We start from the raw sequence: 25611 nt of genomic DNA on the forward strand, positions 1-25611 counted from the left end.
CAGTGGTAACTGAATGAACCATAATAAAGGGGAACATTTGGCCCTCTGTGTCCTGCTGTGTCATGTGTCTTCATGTGGGCCTGTGTGGAGCCTCACCATGGGCTGTAGGCAATGGGGATAGGGTGGTTTGAGTGGGTCTGTCATTCCCAGAGGCCAAAAGTCACACACCTCTGTGTGGTTCTTTCTCTGAGGCAGCCTCGAAATTGCCACAGAGGCCTTCTGCCTGTTAGGAGGAGGAGTTCTGAGTTCCCTGAGGAAGAAGTAGAAGGTTGGATCAGTGGGTGAGAGGTGGTTTGGTTCAGATGGTCACTGTAGGCAGGGGCAGGGGTAGAGCACAGAGGGCCCCACCTCAGCTCTCATTGAAGGAGACTGGCAGCTGATTGAGGACCCAGGGGCCTGTGGATGCTGGAGAATGAAGGAGGCAGGGAGGTGTATCCAACGTGCCTTCCTCTGCTGCTTTCCCTTTGCCAATGCTGTGTCCTCCACTTGGAGGGCCGTTCTGGTACTTTTTATTTAAGCTCCTGGTCATCCTTCAAGATTCACCTTGAGTGGCTCCTTCTCTGAGAGGGCTTCTCTGCCTCTGATTGTTACTTAGGACCCTCTCCTTCCTCATGGACCTTATTCTGTAATTTTTTGTGTCCCTCTTTGTCTCAAGAGCAGGGAAGAGTCTGATTTAGCTCTGTATCCTGTGCACTTAAAACATACAAGAGGCTCAGTAAATGTTAAGTATTAAGTGCTGCAGTGATGAGCAGTGTACGATGGGGCTGGGGCGGGGGTAAGTAGGTCAGACAATCTGGGCCAGGCCCAGATGAGCACAGGAAATACCAAGAACTTGGAAGCTGGTGTTCCCGACAGGACTCCCCGGAATGGACTACAGTTCCCAGAAGGCTGAGAAGTGGACTGCAACTCCCAGAAGTCTGCGCAGTCGCGGAGGCTGCCAGCGACTGTAGTAGCGTTGCGTGCCAGTCAGAATCTGTGGGAGGGGCGACCGAGGTATCGCGATATTTTGGGGGCTGCTCCGAGACGCGCCTGACGCGGGTGAGGAGTCTGGGGGGCCCTCTGGAGGCTGGTTTCACGCGGTGGGGCCGGAGGGAGGCTGGAAAAGCTTCATTCGCGATTTTGGGTCTGTGGCTCTGTGTGTGACCTCACTGTGTGTGTGTGTGTGTGTGTGTGTGTGTGTGTGTGTGTGTGTGTGTGTGTGTTCTCTCCCTCCTATCGGTGCCCGAGAAGCTTTGCTGCGGGTCTGCGGCTGTGTGTGTGTGTGTAGGGCTTGTGGAACCTGTGGGGCCGGAGCGCTATGGACCCCTTCCCGTCTCCATCCTGAAGTGGGGCATTTATATATATATATACACGCTCCCATCCCGGCTTTGTGCTGCTCTGCAATTAACTAGTACCATTTAATCTAGTTTGAAAGTTGGTCCTATCGGTTACCCACACTTAACCTTTTGCCTTAAAGAAACAAAAACAAAATCCATGAGCCTGCCTCCGGAAAGGAATGGGGATGGCCCAAAGTACAAACTGTATTTTACAAGTTGGTAAAATAGAAAAAGGAAAGCCCTGGGATATTGCAGTTGTCCCCTGGCTCCACCTAAAAGTGCCGAATGGCATTAAAAATGAAAGTGAGGCCAAATTTTGTCAGAGAAAAACTTCATGCTGTACTTTGAAGTGTTGGAGTCCTGTGCCAGGTAATAGGCAGGGGAGATTCCCAAGCTGGGGAAGTGGTGGGTATCTTGGGGCAGGAGTTTTCCACATCTCTCCAAGTGACTGAGAGGTGGCAGTTCTCAGTCACTCCCTCACTAGTAGTCACTGCGTGTGTATGTAATATATATCTATATATCCCCAACATGTGGCCTTGAGGAGGGGTGCCTAATGGGATTCCAGGAGTAGCAGACTCTGGAAGCATGCCTGCTTCTGGTTTGAGAGAAAAGCAGTCTTTTTGTTTGTTTGTTTTTAATTTTCTTGGCCGCACTGGCAGCACATGGGAACTTAGCTCCCCAGCCAGGGATCAAACCTGAGCCCCTTGCATTCGAAGCTCGGCGTCTTAACCACTGGCCCGCCAGAGACGTCCTGAGAGAAGAGCAGTCTTAGCAGAATGTCAAGACCTTGAGCTCTCCCTGAAGAGTTCCTTGCCTTTCCTTGGAGGAAGGGGTTTAAAGTGCCCCTGTGGCCACGTGACTCCTTTTAATGACTGGGTTTGGGGGAAGAGTACCGCTATGGGGAACTATAGGTGTTTCATTATTACTGGGGCAGAGTTGTATTGGCTGGTGGGAGATGAGGCCAGAGCAGACTCTTGGGGCCAGTAATAGGAACTTTGATGTCAGCCTCAAGGATTCAAGCTCTTAATGGATCCTGGATCCCTGCCCACCCACCCAAATTTGGTTCTGCTTTTTCCTAGGCCCCAGTTCCTCATCATTCCTGTGCTGTGCTGGGCTTATACCCCATCTGGCTTTTTTTTTAGCCCTGGTCCTGCCCTGGCTGCACACCTGCCCATATTGTGACTGGCAAGTATTCCTGAAACTTTTACTTAACTCTGTCCTAACTAAACTCATCAGAGAAGGAGACTTACACATCACAAGTCTGCCACAGCTGAGGCTTTTTACTCTGTCTGGCCTTGTCTTTCTAAAGGACAGAGAAACTGTCATTTTTCTGGCTGTGACTGTATGCATGTGGCCACCTGCATGGCTAGTGCCCTGGGAGCTTGAGGCTCAGTAATCACAGCCTTCAGCCCAAAACCTCTCTGCCTGCCAACTCTTTCTGCTGCTCAAGAGTTCCTATGAGTAGAGCAGAGCTCAGGAAAATGAGGTGCTGTCTACAGCTACCTTGGCTGTGCAAATAGATGGTTCTAACAGGGACTGGGTAGAGTAATAGACTTACTGGTTTGGGATTTGATCTATTTTTGAGAGTAAACATAAAGAACTGCTGGGACTTCCCTGGAGGTGCAGTGGATATGGCTCCGTGCTCCCAATGCAGGAGGCCTGGGTTCAATCCTTGGTCAGGGAACTAGATCCCACATGCATGCCACAACTAAGAGTTCACTTGCCACAACTAAGGAGCCCCCGTGCTGCAATTAAGGAGCCCGCCTGCTGCAACTAAGACCCAGTGCAACCAAATAAATAAATATTTTTTTAAAAAGGGACTTCCCTGGTGGTCCAGTGGCTAAGACTCTGTGCTCCCAAAGCAGTGGGCCCAGGTTCTGTCCCTGGTCAGAGAACTAAGGTCCCGTATGCCACGTTGCATGGCCAAAAAAAAAAAAAAGAATTAAAGGGCTTCCCTGGTGGCACAGTGGTTGAGAGTCCGCCTGCTGATGCAGGGGACGCAGGTTCGTGCCCCGGTCCAGGAAGATCCCACATGCCGTGGAGTGGCTGGGCCCGTGAGCCATGGCCGCTGAGCCTGCGCGTCCAGAGCCTGTGCTCCACAGCGGGAGAGGCCACAACAGTGAGAGGCCCGCGTAACGCAAAAAAAAAAAAAAAAAAAAAAGAATTAAAAATAAATACATGTTAAAAAAAAAAAGAACTCCTGCCAGCTGTCACCCTACATGGGACTGTCAGATTGAACTGATTTGACCTTGCTTTCAGATGTTGGTTAAATTTTCCACTTTCTGATCCTCAAGTACATATCCCCCCCACACCCGCCTTCTAGAAAGATAGGTAGGCTTTGGTCCTTAACAAAGATCGCTCAGCAGGCTAAGTAGTAAATCTTGGGCTGTACCACCTGCTGTGGGGAAGCAGCTGAAGTCACCAGCATGGATTCCTGCCCCAAGTTTAACTGATTGCTTTCAGTAACCTATTCCCTAGGAATGATATCAATTTGATGTGGAGGAGGTTTTATTTTATTTTTTTTAATTTTTAAATTTTTGGGTTTTTTTTTTTGTTGTTGCATCGCGCAGCTTGTGGGATCTTAGTTCCCTGACCAGGGGTTGAACCTGGGCGCTCGGCAGTGAGAGGGCCAAGTCCTAACCACTGGACCACTGGGGAGTTCCCTGGAGGAGGTTTTAAATTCAGCTTCTGGTTTTGCAGGAATCTCCATGTCCTTGCACCCGTTGGCTGGGGTAGGACAGGGTCCAGGTTTGGGATTTGGCAGGCGGGTTTCCCTGGAGAGTGCAGAATGTGCCTCTATCACCTACTGTGGGTGCTCACTCGCACACTGATTAGTTCTGGGAAGCTGGCTGATAGGCCCTCTAGACCTTGTCAGTTGTTAACAGGGCTCTCGAGGCCCTAGAGTAGACTCAGTTCTGCTCTGGGCAAGCATGGCCCTGGCTGAGGCCCTGACATAGAGGTTGAGATCGCTGGCAAATGGAACTTTGGGGGAAGTTCTGTTCTAGGTAACTGGCCTGTGCTTAACGCCTGTTGAGAAGGGTCTGGGCCCCTCGGAGACCCTTCCAGGTAGAAGTGGAATAATAGACCCAAACATGATCCTCAGCTCATGTGGTTATGTGCTTGAGTCTTGAAGGCAAAAAATGGGCAAAGAGGCCCTAAGGAGCCAAGGGGCCTGTGGAGTGAAGAGGGAGCCCTTATGGGTGTGCAGCCACATAGATAGCCATTGGGTGACTCACTGGACTTCCTCCTCGGGGTCTGCTTTGGTCTCCTTTCCCCTTGTTGATTCTACCCTTTTTGAGTACATCTCCCAGGACCCCCTTGTAGAGAGTCCCTTACCTCTGTCTTTCATGCATTGACTCAGAAGTTTTCTGATGGAAGGAGCTTCAGAGATCACCTGGTCCTATCTTTGCATTTTTCAGATGAAGAGACATGTCCAGGGAGGGAATGACCCTGAGCCAAGGTCACATACCAGGTCAGGAGCACAGCCATGGCCAGGGCCCAGGGCTCCTGATTCATAGCCCAGGCTTCTGTTCTCTGCCCCACTCTACTTCAGAGGGTACAGTTTATTACCCATTCGGCAGATGTTCAGGACCTACTACAGGCCCGATACCTGTCTGGCAGTTGGTGTTTAGACCAGGTCGCACATTCAGGGAGCTTGCTGGGGGTGTTGGTGGTCATGGGAAAGTGGAGAGGGAAAGGCAAGGAAACCGATGTACAGATTGAATCAGTGATCGCCAAAAAGGTGCATCCCAGAGAAGGACCCATCTCAAGTGATTTCAGGTGTGACTCTTGTCTTCTCAATTCATGCACAGATCCCCTAAAGGCAGCGGCTGTCTCTTGCACAATTTCTTTGCCAGTGCTAGATGTAGTTGGTCCTTGATAATTGTTGCTGATGGAGTATGTTTTGCTGGCCCAGTCTGCCAGAATGTAGGTTTTGATGTGTTCATCAGCCATATTATGAACACTCACTTCTAGCAACATCTGAGGGCCAGGGGAAGAAACCAAGCAGCTAGTCTCATGGGGTGGCCTTTATCCTTTTTATGCTTGTCTCTTCTCGGCCTTGGATTTGTAGGGTGGTGCCTGATCCACAGGGAGGGACAGAGGGGCAAATCTCTCAGCTCCCTGGAGCACCCAAACCCCTTTGTTGCATAGGGTTCTACCCCACAGGCATCCCTGGAACCTACCCTGCCCTGCCACTCTCTTCAGCCAGCCTAGCCCACTGCAGTGGCTCCTTTGTCTGCCCCCTCCAGTCTCTTCACCACCAAGGCCCCCTCCACACTTCTCACCAGCACCGTCTTTCTAAAGTGAAAACGCACCATAGCCCTCACTGCTCTTGACACTTAGTCCTTGACCTGATTTTACAGCCTTACCTCCTGCCCGCCCCACTGCCCCCCACTTCCATCACGCTTTAGCCTCACTGCTAAGCTGCTTTCTGTTCCCCAGACCTGCCACCCTCCTTCAGGCCTCTTCACCTCTGCAAGATTGCTCCTTCTTGCAAAGTTATTTTCTTGCTTCTCTGAAAAACTTCCTCATCCTGCAGGACTCAACCTGAATGTTACTTTTTGGTCTCTGACTTACTCAGACAGTAACTCCCAGGCAGCACAGCCTCATGACACTGGCCGCATTACATTGTGACTGACCCACGTGGGATGAGCGTGTCTGACCTTCTTATCACACTGTGTGCTCCCAGAAGCTGGGACTGTTGACCCCTCAGGAACCCTAGCATCTGGCCCAGGGTCTAATACAGGGTGCTCAATACATTTTGGTTGAATGTATGAATGAAGCAGGCACCCCCTGTTCTGCTTTTAGATCCTAAATCCTGGCAGAGCTTTATGGAGCCCAGTTCTGGCAGGCTCCCAGGACTCGAAGCCACCAGACCGCACATGGAACCGAGGGCCACGTGTTCAGCTGCTGCACCCTTGGTGAAGAGACCGTTCCGTGTTCTTGTCGGTGTCACTGGGAGTGTTGCAGCCCTGAAGTTGCCTCTTCTGGTGTCAAGGCTTTTGGACATTCCTGGCGTGAGTATGCTTACTAGGCAGCCTCGGGCATTGGAGGGCTGATGCTCTGGGGCCAGCCTGTTTTTGTGCAGTGCACAGGGTTTTCTTTTTCTTAATCATGGTGTTTGTGGAAGTCCTCTGTGTGCATTGGTATGTGGGGGACGTGGAGACAGAGACCAGTGTGACAGTATAACCAGGAGCTAGATTAGGTAGTAGACAGAGAGTGAGGGGAGACTGCGAAGGGAACGCTGTGGTGAACGGAGGTGTTGGGTTCCCAAACATTTGCTTTGAATTCCCTGAAGTCCTAGCATGAGAGAAGAGCTGGCTGGAGAAGTGCGGCAAGTTCTCAGCGCCCCCTGGCTGCCTTGTGCTCCCTGCTTCTGCTTTCACCCCATCCTGGACATTGTGGCTCTGTCCTCCCTCCTTGTTAGACACCATGGGTGTCCTGTCAGTCCAAATGCACTGGAACCTTAGGGGCTCCCCGCTGCCCGCAGCTCTGGTTTCAAACTCTGCTCCTTCAGGTGTTCAGAGATGCCCAGGGGCCACCACAGTGTGTTGGAGGTGGGGGGCTTAGCCCCCTGCCTTTGGTCAGATCACCTCAACTTTGATCAGTTTTATATGTAGGGGTTCTGGGGCATATTCTTTTGCGGGAAAAGTTCAAGGCTTTAAAAAATGTGAAAGCCAGCTGGTGATAACCCCACTTCTTCGTCTGGTAACCTAGGCCCTTCACTGGTCTGCCACTCTCCAGCTATCCCACGCTCCACCCTGATGGCCTTTGCTTTGGCCCAGCCCCTTCCAGGCTGTGCCGCCCTGCCTACTTTTCCCTGCCTTTTCAAATTCTCCACAAACACTTCATGTAAAAGCCTTCCTGGCCTGCCTCAGCCCATGTGGTTTTGCTCCCTTCCTTTTTTTTTTTTTTTTGGTTATTGTTTTATTGTTTTTTGGCTGCGAGGCATGTGGGATCTTAGCTCCCCGACCAGGGATCGAACCTGCACCCCCTGCACTGGAAGGCGAAGTCTTAACCACTGGACCACCAGGGAAGTCCCTGCTCCCTTCCTTTTAAAACTCATTTGATGTATTAAAGAAAAGCTAGAAGTAAAGTGGTAAAAACAGGTTTTATTCAGAAAAACTATTGCAATAGGGGAAAATAGATGTCAGTATAGAACTAGGTTTAATTCTGAATACAGCAAGGAAAAGTGGAGATTTGTAGCCAAGGAGCAGTGTGTGTGTGTGTGTGTGTGTGTGTGCGCGTGCGTGCGTGTGTGTGTGTGTGAGTGGATGGAAAATTACTAAGAGGAAACATCAGGGGTAAGGGAGATTTTAGCAAAACTGTCCTGACCGGATTCTTGCTGAAGGCAGCCCAGGGTGATCTGGGGGCTGTTGGGGGATGAGGAGCCTGATGAGATATCCAGGTTGATCACATATCGAGCGTAGGGGATTCTGGCTAAACCAACTTAGCAGGAATCTTGTTCTGGAGGACGAAACCCAAAGACGGGCCTAGTTGAAAAAGTGGCTCCAAGGAGCCTGACTAAAGTTTGGTTAAGAAGAGAATCTTGACCAAGCTGTGGAACCATAGGTTATCTTTGACACTGCCTGTGTTGTCAGACACTAGTTTTGTGGAGTGTTAAGCCGTTGAGGCCCAGGCTGTGCTTTTTTCCTTGCTTGATACAAACATAGCACCTAACTCAGGGCGGCGCAGGCGGGTGTACCCTAAGTGTCCAGCAGGGAGCAGTGCTCACTTGCAGATGACTGTGTGGGGAGTCACAGGCAAGGGCGGGAAAGCTGCTTTTTTTTTTCCAACTTTCCACAAACTTATACCCAGAAAGTCACCCCCTTACCCCACCCTCCAGGCAGCCAGGGATGCCAGTCAGGCCAGAAGAGGGAAGGGAGGAGAGTGTTGTGGCTGCTCTGAGGCTGGGCACTGGTGCTTTGGGGCAGTAACCCCTTCGGCCTGCCCCCGCCTCGTGTGCCCAGAACCGTTGGTAGGAGCTGGCCGGCTAGAGCCTTGAGGGCGGGAGGCCTGGAAGCGTTGCTGCAGCAACAGCCTCTGCCACCGCCCTCTGGGAAGGGAGGGAGCCATGCAGTTCCCTTTTCCCATAGCCCCAGAGCAAGTGAATTTCCGGACTTGGGGTAAGTGGGGGCAGGGAGTCCTATCCCAGGAAACAGATGAGCAGCCTCAGAGCAGAGGGAAATGGCAGCTCCACCGCTTCCTGCCATCCCACACAGCCAGCATTTATGCGGGTGTGAGGAAAGGGTTGCCTGAAGCAGGGAGGCTCTCCAGCCTACCCTAGGCCTTTTAGTCCAGCCTCTGTGGGGGACAGGCCACATGTGGAATGGGACTTGGCTGTCCGTCTCTGGCTGGAGTTGAAGCTGAAGGTCAGGCAGCCAGAAGGGCAGTGACAAGGAGAGAGGACTGCCTGACTTAGCCTCTAGGAGCCTGCCTTTCTCATTTTAAAATAAAGATGATGGCTGCCACCCATCCCCTCGGGAATGTTTGCAAGGCTGGGGGAGGGGGACACAGATGAAACTGCCATCTTGTGCCCACAACTAGGCACAGCTCCTGGCACACGGAAGTGCTTAACACTGTTTGTTTCCTGTCCGTCCCCCTCTCCTTTTCCCTTGTTGTCGTGTCCTTTGGGGCAGCCACACGTGGTGTGGGGTGTTGGGGTTGGTAGACGGCCCATGTGGGAAGAGCCGTGGAGCCACTGTCCATCCGCTTATGTGGAGGGGCCCGCATCCCTCTCATCCTGTGGGTAGACAGCTCTCCAGAGAGCCTGGATTTGCTCAGTGGAGTCCTTGTGAGGTGTTGGTAACCAAAGGGGGAATCCCTGCTTGCCTTGTGTTGGCCCCGGGGGGGGTGGCCTTTCCCCTGGCTCTTCCCCACACTCCCTGATGGTACTGATCTCCCCAGTGCCCCCCTCTGGGTCACCTCCAAGAGTAGTCTTTGTCCCTTGGAGCAGTCCTTCTCAGCTCTTTGCCTAAGTCATGGATTCACATGCTTGAGGCTTTGCTGAGCTCCTTTAGGGATCCCTAGATTTTGACTAGCAAACGAGCAGCTGGGATATGGGCGGCAGGGAGCTGGGTGATTCTACAGACCTGGCTCAGGATTACTCCTGATCCACCAGTGTGTTGAGGCTTCCCAGGAGGACCATTGACCTGGAGCCAGACCAAGGAGACTATGGGGGAGTGATGGGGAGGGGTAGATTTGGTTTTCTGCCTCAGTCACCAGCAGCTGGAGAGAGCGGCCACCAGCAAAGAAGCCTTGGAGGCTTTGTGTGAGGTGGGAGGAGCTGGACAGTGGGGGCCAGCCCTCCCTCAAAAGAGGCGTTGCACATAGAGGATTTCTCATGCTGGGACTCTGGGCAAGTCAGGTCTTTTTTATGGCCTCAGTTTTCTTATCCCTGCAATAAAGTGGGGGCCAGGTACCCAAATGATGCATCTCCAAGGCCTCTTCTGGCATTAGTGGTAGAAGATTCTAGATGTGAGGACAAAAAGCACTAGGACCAAAGGCAGCCTGAGAGAAGGTCCTAGGGTGTAGGAGCTGTGGCTGTTTTGCAGTTCTGTGATCGTCATGTAATTGAGTGGCACTTACGTCTGAGCGGTTAGCTTAGTCAGTTTCTGCCCTTTGGTTGGTACCCTCCTCACTATGGAGGAGAAAACAGAACACCTCTCTAGCTTTTGCTGGGTAGGTGTCAGCAGGACTGAGAGCCAGAAGAGGATTTCTAAAAGTGGAAAAAATCTCCCACCCAGGGAGTTGGCAGGCCTTGGCCTTAGAAAAGGCTGTTTCCAGAATGCCTGTGAGGACATTCAGGACTGTTAAGGGTGCAGGAAGAGGGCCCTGCTCGTATGCAGAATGAAGTAAATTCTGCTTTTCCGGAGGACTGTTGTGGCAATATCTAGAGAAAGCAAAAATGGTCACAGCCCTTGCTTCACCCATAGGATTGAACCCTATAGGGCAGGAGTCCCCAACTCCGGGGCCATGGACCGATACTGGTCTGAGGCCTGTTAGGAACCGGGCCGCACAGCAGGAGGTGAGCGGCGGGGGACTGAGCAGAGCTTCATCTGCCTGCCTCTCCCCATCGCTCGAATTACTGCCTGAGCCATCCCCCCGCCCCCCCGCCCCGTGGAAAAATTGTCTTCCATGAAACCAGTCCCTGGTGCCAAAAAAGGTTGGGGACTGCCGCTATAGGGTACAAAAGTTCACCAAATGTACAAGCATGTTCATTTTAGCACTGTTTATAATTTCAAAAGAAAACTGAAACAAACAAAATATCCAACAATAGAGCTGTGGTGCAGTTGTGGTTCAGCCTCTTGATGGATTCGGAGGCAGCAGTTCAGAAGAATGGGTGGATCTTGTGTGCTGATATGGGACAGTCCTCAAGATATAAGTGCAATGAGCAAGGTGCTGAAGTTAGTAAAGTGTGGCCCACAGGCCAAATTCTTGTTGTCTGTTTTTGTATGGCCTATGAACCATACATATGTAAACTATTTACATTTTTAAATGGTTGAAAAAAATCAAAAGATTATTTTGTGCCGTATAAAATTATATAAAATTCAGGTTTCAGTGTCTGTAACATTTTATTGGAACACATCCATACCCATTCATTTAAGTATTGCCTATGGCTACAGTCTTGCTACTATAGAGTAGAGTAGTTGTGACAAAGCCTAAAATAGTATCTGGCCCTTTATAGAAAAGGTTTGCCAACTGCTGGCATATAGTATGATTCCTTTTGTGTGTTCACGTATCAAAGTTACTGCCTGTGGTCCTCCCCCTGGAGGTGGTTACCCTTGTGGAGAGATGGGGGCAGGAAGGGAGATTTGTATTTTGTGTCATTCTGTTCAATTTTGATTTTCTAACCTCTCTGTGTACTTATTTTGTTTCATTTTTTAATTTTTTATTTATTTTTAAATAAATTTATTTATTTATTTTTGGCTGCGTTGGGTCTTCTTTGCTGTGCATGGGCTTTCTCTAGTTGTGGCGAGCGGGGGCTACTCTTCGTTGCGGTGTGTAGGCTTCTCACTGCAGTGGCTTCTCTTGTTGTGGAGCACGGGCTCTAGGCGCATGGGCTTCAGTAGTTGTGGCACACAGGCCTAGTTGCTCTGTGGCATGTGGGATCTTCCCTGACCATGTCCCCTTCACTGGCAGGTGGATTCTTGCGCCACCAGGGAGGTCCCCTTATTTTATTTTATTTTATTTTTTAAAGTCAGTGGGGCTTTTAGTAGGGATATCATGGAATGTTCTTTGTAATTTTATGCTTTTTTTTTTTTTTAATCTCATTGAGGAAAGGAGAGCAGGAGAAACATGTCCTGATTTGAGGTTTTTCTTTCTTTCCAGGCAGGGGCCACCTGCCTGCTCTGGGTTCCTGCTGTGGAAACTAATCTACTCAGCAGTAGCACTCTGAGGCATTTTTCTGGACCTGCGCTGGCTTGGCTAGCCCCATCCTTCCCTGGCTTGCTCCCTCAGGGAGTGACCTCTGCAGGCCACTGGTTGGAGGCAGCCAGCCCTGGGCCAAGGGCTCTTGCACCCAGGGTCCTTCCCTGCTACTCCAGAATAGCGTCCCTATGGAGAGCCTCTGCAGTCTGCTTCTCTAGTTTCGTTCTTTAGAAATTTCTCTAGTTGGGGAGGGATTAGCAGCTATGCCCTGCTTGAATGGCAGGATGGGCCATGCGACTAGAATACCAGCTCCCCCAGGAGGCCGGTTTGGAGGCAGAGGACAGAACGGCAGAGCCTGCTGGGAAAGGACAAGGGTCACAATAGGGCTGGGAGGTGCAGCGAGCTGGAGGGGCCCCTGGAGGCCCTGTGGTCCAGATGGCTCATGGCTCCGGAGGAGAAACCAGGCCAGAGAGGAAGAATTTGCCAGAGATTCCCCCAGCCAGTGGGCTGGCGGAACTGGGGCTCAAGGCCAGTTTCCTGACTACCATCAGCAAGTGGACTTGAGCTCAGATTATGGGCATTCTCTACTCCACCTAAACACGGCCATGAGGCTGAGAAGCCCCAGGCAGTTGTGGACTCCTGCCTGGTCTGTCTTGCTTTATAGTCAGGGGTCATGTATACCCCACCCACTTGTTAGACACACTGAGCCCTTACCAGCTCTGGCTCCCATGTGTGTAGTAGGCTCAGTAAATGTTTGTCAAGTGGAGACATCATTGTGAGCCATTGGGACACCCACTCAGCCAACCGGAACTCCCTCAGGGATTTGTTAATGAGGCCACCTCCTCCACAGCTTCCCCCCACCCCAACCCCATGTGCTGACGGCACCCAGAGTCCTTTTTTCTAGAGTATGCCCACCACACCCATGCTCAGAGTCATGCCAACTTCTTGGCTGGCCCCCAGGCCCCAGGCACTACCAGTGTCAACACTGGGAGGCCCAATGTCGGGGTCTTCTGCTGTGTGTATCAGCCCAGAGGACTAAGCCACTAAAACTCTGGGTTCCTTGCCTTGTGCCGGGTTAAGTCATAGCCGGTGTTTCCTCTTTAGAGTCCTCATCAGTCTCCTGTGGAGCCATCATCACATGCCCTACTAGAAACACCTGCTCTTTTCTAGCCACTGAACTGGGGGTTCCAGCTGGGGCTCTTCTTTCCTTGTATATGCCAGAGCTGTGCTATCTAACACGGGAGCCACTAGCCACATTCAAATTTAAATTTAAATTATTAAAATTAAATAAAACCAAAAGTTCAGTTCCTTTGTCACACCAACCACACCTCAAGTGCTCAATAGCAACATGTGGCTAGAGGCTGCCATACTGGACAGCACAGGTGTGATGTGTTTCCTTCACTGCAGAGAGTTCTATTGGATGATTCAGTAGAGTAGTGGTTCTCAACTGGGGCAGTTTTGCCTCCTAGGGAACACTGGACAATGTCATTTGGTTGTCATACTTGAGGAGAGGGTGCTACTGGCTCATGGTTGTAATGGATAGAGGCCAGAGATGAGGTTGGAGGTGGACATTCAAGCCATGGGATTTATCTCATCCTGTGGCTGTGAAAGTGCTTCTCCACAGATCCCTTTGATATCTGCCCCAGAAGCAGCCTGGGCCAGACCAGGGGCCTAAAAGTAAAAATGGAAGTATTGCCCCAAATTCTGTTTTCCATTTCCCCTCCCTGACTCCCCAGGAGCCCCAGATGGGATTGCTGATGTATTTTCAACAGAGAAAGGAACACCAGACTTGCCAACTGGTTTCAGGAAGAAATCTCTATAAATGCTAAGCAAAATGCAGGCAGCTTATGTAATAGGGTCTGGCCAAGCCTTGGTCACATCACACAGAAGTTCAGGTTAAAAATATTAAGACATAAAAACTGTTGGCCAGGGTCTCGCCAGGGGGCCAAGCACAGAGCTGCCTTTCAGGAACTCTGATGTGTGTGAGAGATTGTTTTAATGTCCAGCCCCGCTTCTACGATGACCCAGGAGGGTGTAAGAGAAAGCCAAGGAGGGTTCCTGTCCTCAGGAGTTTTCTGCTCTGCCAAGACTCCTTAGCATTTGCTGAGGGAAAGGTCAGGGTGAATGAGTGACTAGTCCAAGTTATTTAGTATCTCAGAAGGTAACACAACATGCCTTCTTTTTTTTAATGTGTGCCAACCCAGGGCCTAGCTCTTGGCTCCCAGGACCTTTTTACAGAGTGAATGAAAATGAAAGAACAAAGCCCACAGGACTGAAGAATCAGATCAAGTGACATACTTCTAAAACCAGAAAAACTGGCCTGGGCCTGCCAGACAACACCGGGGTCAGGGTCACTGCCAAGGAGAGGTGGCTGCTTGATAGGGGTCAAGGGAGGGACATTGGGAAGGATGGGCTTATTACATACTCTTCACATCACTCTTTAGGAAAGACATTGACCCCAAGAAGCTCCCTAACAATGACAGTGTAACCTGGGAGGGTAGCCAGAGACGGATAGATTGAGAGACCAGGGGAAGATCTTAAGGGGAAGATCTCAAGCTGCAGCTATGGACCAGGGTGGGAGGCCTACTTGGACCCCTGGTTGGAATTCCCCAGGAGCCAGGGGGAGACTGTGAGGGGCATGCAGAGGGAAGGAAAAGGTAGAGCTGAGAGGGAGGAGGGAGCCCCTGAACAGGGCCATCACCAAACTGGGAATGTTTCTGAAGGCTGGCCCTAGGCACAATCCTCACTTTGAGAACTGGCAGGCCGTTTGGGAGTTAGGGAGAGTAGGGGAACTCGATCTTCAGGAAGCAGCTTTCCAAATTTCAGAATAGAGAGAGGATGAACTGGGGTGATCTTAAGTGGCAAATTGTTCAGGATGGTCAGGAAGCTCTTAGAAATGAAAGAAAGTAGTCCTCTTAAGGAAAAGAAGGCAGTGACCAGAAACTGATATGGCTACCTGGGAAGCCGTCTGTTGAAGGAGACTGGAAAGCAGTTAAAGGGAAAGGAGGACATGTAACCAAAGATAAAGGTAGAATATGGTCCAGAGGTCACCAGAGTGAGCTGAAGCCTGCAGTGAAACTCAGAACGACCAAGAGGGCTCTTACCTATATTTAGAAAAAGAGCAATGGAACAATGCCTGGTCCTGGAGGCCAATGGTATAACATTAGTGGGGGGACAGAAAGAAATGGCAGGGACTCTTGAGTCCACTTGGCTTCCATATTTTTCTTTTGAGTTTGAAAAAGGACCAATGGTGGCAGAAGAGACTTGAACCCAAGTTGGGTGATTCATCTCCTGAACTTGGCAAGTTCTGTCCTGGGGTGCTGAGGTTGTGGTTGGTGACCTACAGGATGTGTGGGAAACAGCAGAGGGGCTAGAGGCTGGAGATGACTAATGTCCATTTATCAAAAAGGCGGAAGAGGTAGGCTCCACAAATTAGAAAAAGCTTGTGAGCCCTTAGAAAAGCACTTAGAAAATGGTTGTTACTGGAGTTTGATTGGGCTCACTGGGGAAAAGCCATATCAATTTTATTTTATTTTATTTTGGATATTAGAGTATTTTTGGATTTGGTGAGGGCTTTGATGGAATCTTAGGACATCCCCCTGGACCACCTGGTAATGTTATCAGCATGTTTATAATCAGGGAAAGATCCTACTTGGAAAGGGTTCATTCTTGATTCTTTCCCACCCCAGCCCCCCAACCTGTGAACCTTGGTGAAGGGCTCTGCTCTTGACCTTGTCCTTTTCATCATTTGGATTTGTGTCTTGGGGCTACTGATGGTGGTACTGGCTGAGAACAGGCCAGGAGGAACAGGATTGAAATTTTTGGAGCTCTTTACATAGACTGAGCAAACACTGGGCCAACTCTGGAAAGGTGGAATTCACCAGGGAAATGTGAGGGGCTACATCTGGGAAAGTAACAACGCAAGTACAGTTTGGGGCTTGTGGTTTAGTAGCAACATGGGTGAAAAGAACTTGTGAGGTTTTGCTGATTGCAAACCCCATATACTTCAGTAGGAGGATGTGGCTTCCAGGAGAGCTGATGTGGGCTCAGGCTCCATTGATTTACACTCAGTGGATGCCAGGGACATGAGACTTCAGGTTCCCTGAGCCTAACAGGTTGCCACCTTCTCAGAGCTCTGTAGGCAGAAGAGATGGCTCCTACCTCTGAGTTCTTCAGTTTGGGGAAATTTCATTTTATTTCTTTTGTAATTTTCACCCCTCTATTTTTCTGTTTTCCCTTTCAGGAACTCATTATTAGTCAGATTTTGGACCTCTTGAGTTGGTCTTCTGATCTCATCTTTTTTTTTTTGGGCTGTGCCATGCGGCATGTGGGATCTTAGTTCCCCAACCAGGGATCAAACCCTTGCCCCCTTCAGTGGAATCGTGGAGTCTTAACCATTGGACCACCTCATCTTTTTTAATAGTATTATCCATCTCTTTATCTTTCTCTTCTACTTTTTGGAAAATTTCTTCTAAACTTATATTGAATTTTTTATTTGACTATTTATAATTTTAATTTCCAAGAGTTCCTTTTTGTTCCCGGAATGTTGATTAAAAAAAAAAAAATCTGATCCTGTCTGATCTAATCTGATCTGTTAATGCTTCCTTCCACTTCCATATCTTATGTGTTGATATATCTTAACTGCTGGGTTTTTGTTTATGTTTTTGTCCTCTTCTCTTTGTTCTGGTGATTCATACCTTTAAAAAAATCCCTTTACTTTTATTTCAGTGGGCTTTTGAGAGGGAGTAGAGTTTAATCCACTTTATTTAACTGAAAGTTTATTCTTTTATTTAAGCTTTATATATCTTTTTGTCTTAAATGTGTCTTTTCAGACACATTTTGATGTGATTGATGGATTTTAAAACATCCAGTATGAGGGTCTGAATTTTGATCAGGGAGTTTAGCCAATTATATAATTACTATAATTGCTATTCTATTAGGACTTCTTCCATCTTATTTAATGCTTTCTGCTTATCATGTGTTCTCTCTGCTTTTTTTTTTCCTTTCCCTATCCTTTATTGTGTAGATTGAATTTTCTTCTGCTGGTTCGAAAGTTATATATTCTTCTTCTTGTGGTTAGTTCTAACTTACTATGCCCCACACCTTACGTCATTACTGTCTTGTGTCTTAAGAGTCTCAGCACCATCCTGCCTTTCACTGCTCTCCCTGTGCTGGTCCTGTGACATCTTCAGGGCTGGGTTCCATGGAGGGACAGCAGCCCTGTTCATTTGCCATCTTGTTCAGAACTGGACCAGGCTCATTCAGGGCTATCCTAGAAGGGACTCCCCGGCTCAGCAGGAGTTTGGTTTAAGTGACCATTAAAGAGGTCCCTCGGGTTTTGTGCAAGTTTGGGGGATGGTAGGTTCCAAGAGGGAGTGAGTGGGAGAATGGACAAATCTGAGAGCTCTTCAGCAGAGCTGGGAGCACCAGACCTTTTGAAGTTCTTCTGCAGTCTGCCTCTCTGAGATTTCTACTCCCTGGTTCCAGCTTTATTCCTAGGTACTGTGCAGAACAGTGTCTGACAACCCACAAAAGGCAGGAAACAAATGAGGAGAGGGAGCCTTGGTGAGATTATAGGGAGGGGCAGGGACTAGGTTGAAATGGCATGGCCACGGCCCATCCAAAGAGGCAGCCCCACCAAGTCCCACCAAGTCATTCTCAAGCAGGAATGTGGGCCCAGCAGTGCCAGAGCACTCAGTTTTGTTTTGTTTTTTTTATAAATTTATTTATTTTACTTATTTTTGGTTGAGTTGGGTCTTCGTTGCTGCGCGTGGGCCTTCTCTGGTTGCGGCGAGCAGGCTTCTCATTGCGGTAGCTTCTCCTGTTGCGGAGCATGGGCTCTAGGTGCGCCGGCTTCAGTAGTTGTGGCTCTTAGGCTCAGTAGTTGTGGCTCACGGGCTCTAGAGCACAGGCTCAGTAGTTGTGTCTCATAGGCTTAGTTGCTCTGCGGCATGTGGGATCTTCCTGGACCAGGGCTTGAACCCGTGTTCCCTGCATTGGCAGGCAGATTCCCAACCACTGTGCCACCAGGGAAGTCCCACTCAGTTTTTTAAAAGGAGCCAGGAAATTGGATTTTCTGTGTGAAATCTCCCAATTTGTATATTTTGGCTTAAAAATGTTTATAACCCGGGGCTTGCCTTGTGGTCCAGTGGCTAAGACTCCGTGCTTCCACTGCAGGGGGCGCAGGTTCGATCCCTGATCGGGGAACTAAGGTACCACATGTTGCCTGGCACAGCAAAAAAAAAAAAGTTTGTAACCCCGTGCAGGCCAAAGAGCACATCTAGCCCAGACACTGCTACCCATGACCCTTGCTCTGGTTAGTTGATGATTCTGTCCTTGTCACCCTTGACTTTTTTCCCTCCTGGATAAATGTCCCCCAAAGATGTGATTTCCTACACCCCTCCCCTCCCAGCGACCTCTTCTGGGCCCCTTTAATCTGCATGCTTGTTAGTCTGACATCTCGTTTTACAAGTAATGGGAACTGGTCTAGTGCTGTTCACCCTATCATGTGCTATTTCTGTCTGTTAAGCACCTTAACCATCCCTCTTGTTTGCGTTATTAATTTATCTGCTAAATGAGTAGTGTGAAGGTAAATATCACTCTTGCCCCATGAGTGTAGGGCACACAGATTTGCTTTTCCTGGAGCCTGTCTGCAGCCAGAGCCCACGAAGCCTTGTTCCTAGAAGTACGGCAAGGGACTCTGCCTGCTTTCTCTCTGGGCCATGGCTGCAGACACCACATGCAGGACCCCAGCTCCCCAGTGCCTTGCCTGCAGAGGGCAGATCTGTGGTGTGGCCCAGAGCTCAGGACCTGTGAGCCTCCTTGGGGTGGCCCCTCCTGCCTGCCATGGCCTGCGTGGCCTTCTTGCCCTAATTTCCCTTCCTGTCTGTCTCTGCCTGAGCGGCAGGAGCCTGCAGCTTTATATACGCTGGGCAGTTGGTGACTCATTCCTCGGCAGCGCCTCAGATAGGGAAGTGAAACGGCTGCACCTGGTGAGGCCTGACCTTCGGGTGACAGCGGAAGTAGCTATGCAAACATGGGGCTCGCTGCCTCGGAGGGAGAAGTCCTCTGCACAGCCAGGCTGTGAGGAAAGCTCTTGCTGGCCTGGCCCCGTGTGGCCTCCAGGCCGGTGGCTCTGGTAAGTTTCTCTTTCCTTCTCCACCCCCACTCCACTTTTTCTTGGTGACAGCTGGAAGTAGCAGTGGTCACAACTGAGAGAGCCAAACATTTCTACAGTCCCCAGGATGTTCCTGTCACCCTCTACAGCGACGCTGATGAATGGGAGGTCAGTGCTGGGGGCCCCAGGGCTGAGTTCCATCGTGTTTGTACCAATAGGACAGGACCATCCTCCCTGCAGCCAATGGTTCTGGTGGCCGGAGCAGACAGGCCAGGCTCAAGTCAGTGGTCAGGGCTCTCTGGGCAGAGGCAATGAGGAAAACATCTGTCTAGCTCTGGCCTGCAGGAGGCCCACAGTCTCCTCCCACCTCAGGCAGACCTCAGCTTTGGCCCTGTGCCTGAGGTTGAGTGTCCTTGTATTTATCTGGGCTGATGAAACCACAGAGGAGCTCTGTTCCCACCACCCTTGTCCACGCGGCTCCCAGCGTCGGGGCTGTGGAGAGTGCCTCACTTCCCACGGCTGCCGGGCTCTGCTTTTGCTCTCCTGCAGAGGGGCGGGCACTGGCCGATTCACTAGACATCGAGTGTGGGCCTCACAGGGGTGCCCTGCCAGGCATTTTTAAACATTCTCAGCCTAGAACATTTCTGGCTGGCCCGTCTTCCCCACCCCGCCCCCTCCATTTCTCACCGCCCAGAGCCTTTCCACTGGCTTGGACAACCCAAGCATCCGCCTCAAGCAGACAGGCCAGGAGTTCCCTGCCAGATGTCAGTTCTCTTGAAAACCAAACCATAAAGGGAATAGCTCAGAGAGACAAGGGGCATTTGTTTCCTCAGGGCTGGTTTCTCTCAGGCTGTTGGCTCCATAGCCAATGTTCACCAGCTTAGCTGCAAGAGGGGTGGCAGTGAACTTGGGCAGGGGTCTCTCAGGTGGTCTCCCTTGGGTTCCTGACTTAGTGTACCTGGTCTGTGTTGGCCCTCACCCCACCTCCCTCCACACTGAGAGAATGGCCGGCCCGGTGACCCCACTTCCTTCCCTCTGCCAGATGTGGAAGTGCCGATCCGACCCAGTTCTCCACATTGACCTGCGGAGGTGGGCAGACCTCATGCTGGTATCTCCTCTCGATGCCAACACGCTGGGAAAGGTGGCCAGTGGCATCTGTGACAACTTGCTTGTGAGTGACTCCCTGGGCCCTCCTCCCTCCCTGGGCCTCACTCCCAGTTTGCTGAGCTGCAGACTGCTTCTGTTCTCACCTTGGAATCCCTTTATGGTGGGCCTGTTTGCTCGGAATACAGTCCCCTGGACAACCCTCCACCTGGCCTCACCTGTGCTCCAGCAAGTGGGTAGAAGGCCTGGTTCTGATGGGTTGACTCGACTTGCGGGTGCCCTCTGAGGGTGTCCACCTCTCACCTGCCCCCCGATGCTCAGCTGCTCTTTCTTTGTCCATAGTTCATGGGCTGCCCTCAACATGCTCTTCTGCTGGTCTCCCTGCCCAGCCCCGTTGCCTGCCCACCTTAGCTCTGCCTTCCCACCAGGACCTGGATATCCACATGGGTAATCGGGATAAGAGCGTTTACTTCCGCATGGATCTCTCAGGCACACTTATCTCTCCTGTAGCTTTAGCCACAAAGCTGAGATGTGGTTTTCCTGTATATTATGGAAAGCTTAAAGGGGAAGAAAGGAGAAAGGACGAGAGGCCCAAGGTGGAGGAGAGGAAGAGAAGTCCAGCTGTACAGAGTGGGGATTGTCTTAGGCCTGGGGGACCTCCAGGGAGCTGTTGTCCTTAAAGAGCCTTTGTTTACATGATCATCCTGGGAAGACTGGGTGTGGTCCCCCTCCCTCTCCCTTATCATCCCTCTTCCCTCATCCATTGAGCTTTAACTTGCCATGTGTCAGGCCCTGTGTGGAGGGACACAGAGGACACAGGGAGCTGACAGTCTGGAAGGAGAGGGTTTTTAGAGTATGCTCTGGTGTGTGGTACAGTCAGTCCTTTGACAATGGCGTCACCACCTTGCACAGTACTGGGCATGTAGTAGGCATTCAGGAAATGCTTATTGTATGTATGAGGCAATCAGTCATTTTACTTTGGCTAACAGCCAAAGTAAATGAAGTGACTAACGAAGCTGGGTCAAGGTTTTGGGGGTTAGATAGGAGGCTAGTCTCCTCATATGCTTGTTGATTGGTGCTTAAGGTACTTCTCGAAGAAGCTGCTAGTGATTTAAGCATCATTTGAAATAGAGCACAGGTGATCAGAAGAAGAGCAGCACACAGATTGTGTGGCAGGTGCAGGGGTGGGGGAGTGCAGAGGAGGGCAGGCCTAGGAGCAGTGTTATCAAGAAGGCTTCCTGGTGGGGCTAGTGCCTGGCTGACAGGACGGCGGAGCAGGTCAGGCTCCTGGCCACTTTCATCTAAGTGCGTCAGCATTGTGTGTAACCAGCACCATCTCACCAGATCTCCAGGCTTCCCACTAGTCGGTCAGTAGCCAGCTGATGTGACAAAGCACGCCGACCTCTAGGAGCTAAGCCCTGGCCCGGGCCGATTCTCTGAGGCCTCCTTCCTTACCCCTGAAAGCTCTGCTTCCCTCTTTTCTTCAATGCTGCCACCACTCCCTGAAATCTTTGGGGTTCCCTCCTACTGAGTTGGCTGAGCAGTGGAATATGTTCCCAGGACCAGCCCTGAGGCCCTTTGCCTCAAAGGTTTCCCTTGAAGGTGCAAGTATTGCAAAGAACTGCAAATCTTACACTGCTGTCATCATGGTCTGTGGCTCTGTGCTCTCTCAAAAGATGTTTTGTCCTTATATTCCCCAAAAGAAGCTTGCCCTGCTTCCTCCCTCCTTCAGATCGTCTCCCTTTCCAGTGTCCAGAACTTGGGGTGCCATTAGAGCAGTGCGCTAGGTATGAACCTGTGTTCCCAGTCTCAGGGCCCTTGGCCTGGGTGATGTGCATCTCTGCCTGCCCTCTGGCCCACTCAGGCTCTAGCCCTTTTTTGTGCTAAATAACCAAGCAGATCCAGAAAGAGGAGGTGACTTCCCTGGGTCACCAGTATAGCTGGCAGCTGGTCTCCTGACCCGGATCCAAGCCTTCTCTCCACCCAAGCGGATTCCCAGGGGCAGAGCCTGAGGTGCTGCACACAACATGGGCCAAACAGAAGTGACCGTGGGAACTGATGCCTCCTTCCGGCCCTCTTGTGCTGGAAGGTTTGGAGGAGCTGTGGTTTGTCCAGGAAGCACTGAGTTTTGAGATGAGGTGGGAAAAGCTAGAGAGGTGTGGGGCATGGAGATGTTGAGTTTCTGCTCTGGTTGCTGTGCTTCCCTTTGAGGTCATTGAGAACCCCAGCCCGGCCAACACCTGCCCCACACGCAGTCAAGGGACTCTTCTAGGTATGCTCATGACTTCTGCAGAAGCAGCAGGTGGCACAGGGCCAAGAGGAAGTGTGGACTGAAACTGTCCACTCATAGCCAGGTTGCCTCATTGTGAGGACTCGGTGGGAAACAAACGCTGTGTCTGGGATGACGCAAGCCCCCAGATCCTGAGGCTGTGTGCTGACCAACTTCCTTCCTGTCCCCAGGAGAGGGCAGGGGCACTGAGGAGGGCAGGCATTTTCCCTGGCCTGTTCGTGGCATTGTTCTCTGGACTCCCCCTCTTTTTGCAGACAGGCTCCACTTCAGGGAAGGGGTGTGCCAGCCGCTGTCTCCCTGAGGGGCCCACAGCCTAGGCGGAGGCGCCTGAAACAGTCAGAGCCCAGGGGAGCACACTCCTGCGGGCCCCAGAGCTTATTTCTCTCAGAGGCAGCCCCTGGCCCAGGGAGCCTATGCCTGTAATAATAACAGGAGCTCCTATTTCTGGAGCCTGTACTTTGTGCCAGGTCTTGTGCAAAGAGCTTTATAAGTATTCTCACCCTCTGCCCTCAAGACCACCCAGTGAGAGGGCTTTTGCAGAGAGGAAGCTGATACTCCCGGCATGAAAGAACTTGTTCGAGTTCTCATGGCTAGTAACAGCAAATAGCACAGCAAGATTTGAACCCAGGTCCACGTGATTGCAAAGTTCACAGTGCTAAAGACTCTGTGAGCTGGTCTGTCCCTTTCATAGCTGCTCTGATATGTGACTTGGTGGGATGGCCTGGACATCAGGAGGTAGTGAGGTTGCACGATGCAGTGGAGGATGGCATGGGCGGTGTGCAAAGCCTTGCCCTGGATCATCGTCTGGTGTGTCCTTGGGTAATGGCTCACCTCTGGGAAGTACAGCTTCCCCTCCGTGAAATGGGACAGCAACTTCTTTACAGGGTCTCAGTGAGGGTTCATGAGATAACACGTGGGAGAGGGTTTTGTCATGTGGAAGATGTTGTTTTCATGGCCAAGCTTTAGTTGGCCTCAAGTAGAGCTGGTGTCAGGATAGGTGAGCCCACCTGCTGGGCAGTCTGGTCCTTAGCTTTGTGGGAACCGCAGGCCTGCCCCCTGCTTCCCAGGGTTGCTTCAGTCTGTGAGGTGTGGCTGACTGTGAGGAAGACAGAGGCTTGGGCAGAGGGAGCCCTTTCTGCACAGCAAGGGAGGTCTGCTTGGAGGTGGCTAGGCCATTGCTAGCATTGGTAGAGCACCTCCTGTGTGTAGGGCCCTGTGACAGAGCCTATGGGGAGGTGAGAGGGACCAGGAGACACAGCCCCACCCTCAAAGTATGAGACAGCTCCCTTCAGACAGTGGCTCCCAGTCATCCCAAGTCCTCAGCTGGCTGTGGCCCAGAAGCAGAGGATAGGATTCGGGAAGGCCGGGGAGGGGTGGCAGGCAGAGCAGCAGGCACCCCCTACCTTCTTCACAGACCTGTGTCATCCGGGCCTGGGACCGCAGCAAGCCCCTGCTCTTCTGCCCGGCGATGAACACCGCCATGTGGGAGCACCCCATCACCGAGCAGCAGGTGGGCCAGCTCAAGGCCTTCGGCTATGTTGAGATCCCCTGTGTGGCCAAGAAGCTGGTCTGTGGAGACCAAGGTGGGTGTCTGGCCAGGCTCACAGCTCATTCCCACAGCCTGGGGCCGCGGCAGGGCTCAGCTTCAGATCCCAGCCTGTTGTGACCTCCAGCTCAGCTTTCTCATCTGGGAAATGGAAATGGTAATTCCTGTCTCTCAGAGTTGTTAGGTAAACTGCCTGGTATCCTCCCTGGCATGCAGCCCATACAGTTCAAGATGGCTGCTGTAACTATTCCTGGGGCCTGTCCTGGGGGCGTCTCAGAAGGGACTTGCTGGGTCTGGCTCAGGCCTGGTCCTGGCCTTCTCAGGCACTGGGCTCTGGGTGGGACACTCGGGGAGCAGTGGGTGAGGGTGGGTGGGGGATGGTCCCCTGCTTCAGTCTGCAGGGTCATAGCCGAACTCTGCTCCCTAGGTCTGGGGGCCATGGCTGAGGTGGGCACCATTGTGGACAAAGTGAAAGAAGTCCTCTCCCAGCACGGTGGCTTCCAGCAGAATTGAACCCGGGGATTTCTGTCACGCATGTCCCTCTGAACTCAGGTGTTTTCAGGCCAAGTTGGTGAAGAAGGTGGACTATGGCAAAATATGGTGAAGACTTCCGCATTTGCTGAGTAGTGGTCTGGCCTGGGCCTGCTCGGGAGCCTCCCCAGGAGCGTGACCTGCCCCAGGTTAAACTAGACCAAAGGCCCAGGTCCCAACTTCTTTCAACCAAGAGACACCTGCTTTCTGGAGTTCCTCCCCACCTTTTCCTGGGATGGGCACAGCAAGCCAGGGGAGCAAGCTGCTGTATTGTTCCTGTGCTCTGGGAAGGGGACTTGGGAATGACCGAGAAACCTTCATCCAACGTTGTGCCCAGGAACTGCTTTTAGAAAGAGCCACAGCTGGAGATCCCCAGACCTTTGGAGCTTCAGCTTCTTGGTGGGGTGCAAGGAAGACTGCGAGGTGGCCAGGCCCTGAGATTTCCCACAGACCGTGCTGTGAGATTGGGGGTACTGAGAATAAAGAAAAGTGACTCTCTGGGAGACTCTGTCCTTCCTTTAGAGCCTCTCTGTGGTCTTAGAGATCCGGGGCCGGGGAAGGGTCTAGGCTGGCAACTGACTGACTGTCCTTAGTTCCTATATCATATGGCAGGTAAGGGCAAAGGGTTCAGAAGCCAGACAGTCCCTAGTTCAAATCCAGCTCTGCCACATACTAGCAGTGGGACTAGGGCTCAGGGCTCAGCCTTCCTGACCCTCACTTTCCTCGTGGAGTTGTTGAGAGGATTAAACGAGATAATGTATGCAAAATGCCTACCCTACTACCTCTCACATAGTAAATGTCAAATAAAATGGAAGTTAAAGCTAGATATGTATTCATACCAGTGAGCTTTTCTAACGTTTACTGAAATAGACTGTCTCATTTTGGGAAAAATAAAATCCCCGACCCTAAGCTGACATGCACTTTATACAAGTGACAGGCACACAGCCAGCAGGGTTGGAACCTGACGTGGAACCCAGACCCCTTGCTTCCTGGTGTCGTCCTCATCAGCTTTTCTGTGCCTGAGATGGGGACCTCGGTGTCTGTACCTCCCCCTGCCCCAACAGTGGCACACATGGATGGGGGAAGTAGACGCCAGAGAGACACATGTTCTGCCCCAGAAACTCTCCGCTACCCTGCCTTTGACCTACTGCTGTTTGATGGCTGCTGTGGATTGGGGCTTGTTTGACTGTTTAGAGCTGAGGTTGGGGCTGCCTTCCTGCCCTCTTGCCTTCCAGGCCGGGGTGAGTGGGTACCCCTTGCATGCTCTCGGACCACTGGGGGATAGAGGCGCCTTAGAAGGGCCCAGGAAGCCTGCTGGCTGGAACCAAGCCTCCAG

The 25611-nt window shown here is 51.4% G+C and overlaps 1 protein-coding gene across 2 annotated transcripts; it reads left to right on the forward strand.

Annotated features, from left to right (window-relative positions):
• The first annotated feature begins 1022 nt into the window (after window positions 1-1022).
• On the forward strand, window positions 1023-24851 carry PPCDC (phosphopantothenoylcysteine decarboxylase). 2 transcript variants are annotated; one of them, XM_082846221.1, is made up of 6 exons: window positions 1023-1038; window positions 6126-6334; window positions 18877-18972; window positions 19847-19975; window positions 23613-23781; window positions 24172-24851. In XM_082846221.1, the coding sequence occupies exons 2-6, from the start codon at window positions 6149-6151 to the stop codon at window positions 24255-24257; spliced, it is 666 nt and encodes a 221-aa protein (XP_082702347.1). In that variant the 5' UTR covers window positions 1023-1038; window positions 6126-6148; the 3' UTR covers window positions 24258-24851. The 2 variants fall into 2 exon arrangements, with proteins under 2 accessions (XP_082702347.1, XP_082702348.1); XM_082846222.1 differs by lacking the exons at window positions 1023-1038; window positions 6126-6334; window positions 18877-18972 and adding an exon at window positions 18717-18825.
• Window positions 24852-25611: the final 760 nt, after the last annotated feature.

The sequence above is a fragment of the Leucopleurus acutus genome, assembly GCF_964270905.1.
Source record: "Leucopleurus acutus genome assembly, chromosome: 1".
Lineage (NCBI taxonomy): Eukaryota > Metazoa > Chordata > Mammalia > Artiodactyla > Delphinidae > Leucopleurus > Leucopleurus acutus.

What these genes read in the sequence shown, in the direction of transcription:
- PPCDC (XM_082846221.1), top strand. Translation starts at nt 6,149, where the DNA reads ATGGAGCCCAGTTCTGGCAGGCTCCCAGGACTCGAAGCCACCAGACCG. An exon ending in GCGACGCTGATGAATGGGAG is followed by an intron (nt 18,973 to 19,846) that starts GTCAGTGCTGGG and finishes TCCCTCTGCCAG; the next exon opens with ATGTGGAAGTGCCGATCCGA. An exon ending in GCATCTGTGACAACTTGCTT is followed by an intron (nt 19,976 to 23,612) that starts GTGAGTGACTCC and finishes CCTTCTTCACAG; the next exon opens with ACCTGTGTCATCCGGGCCTG.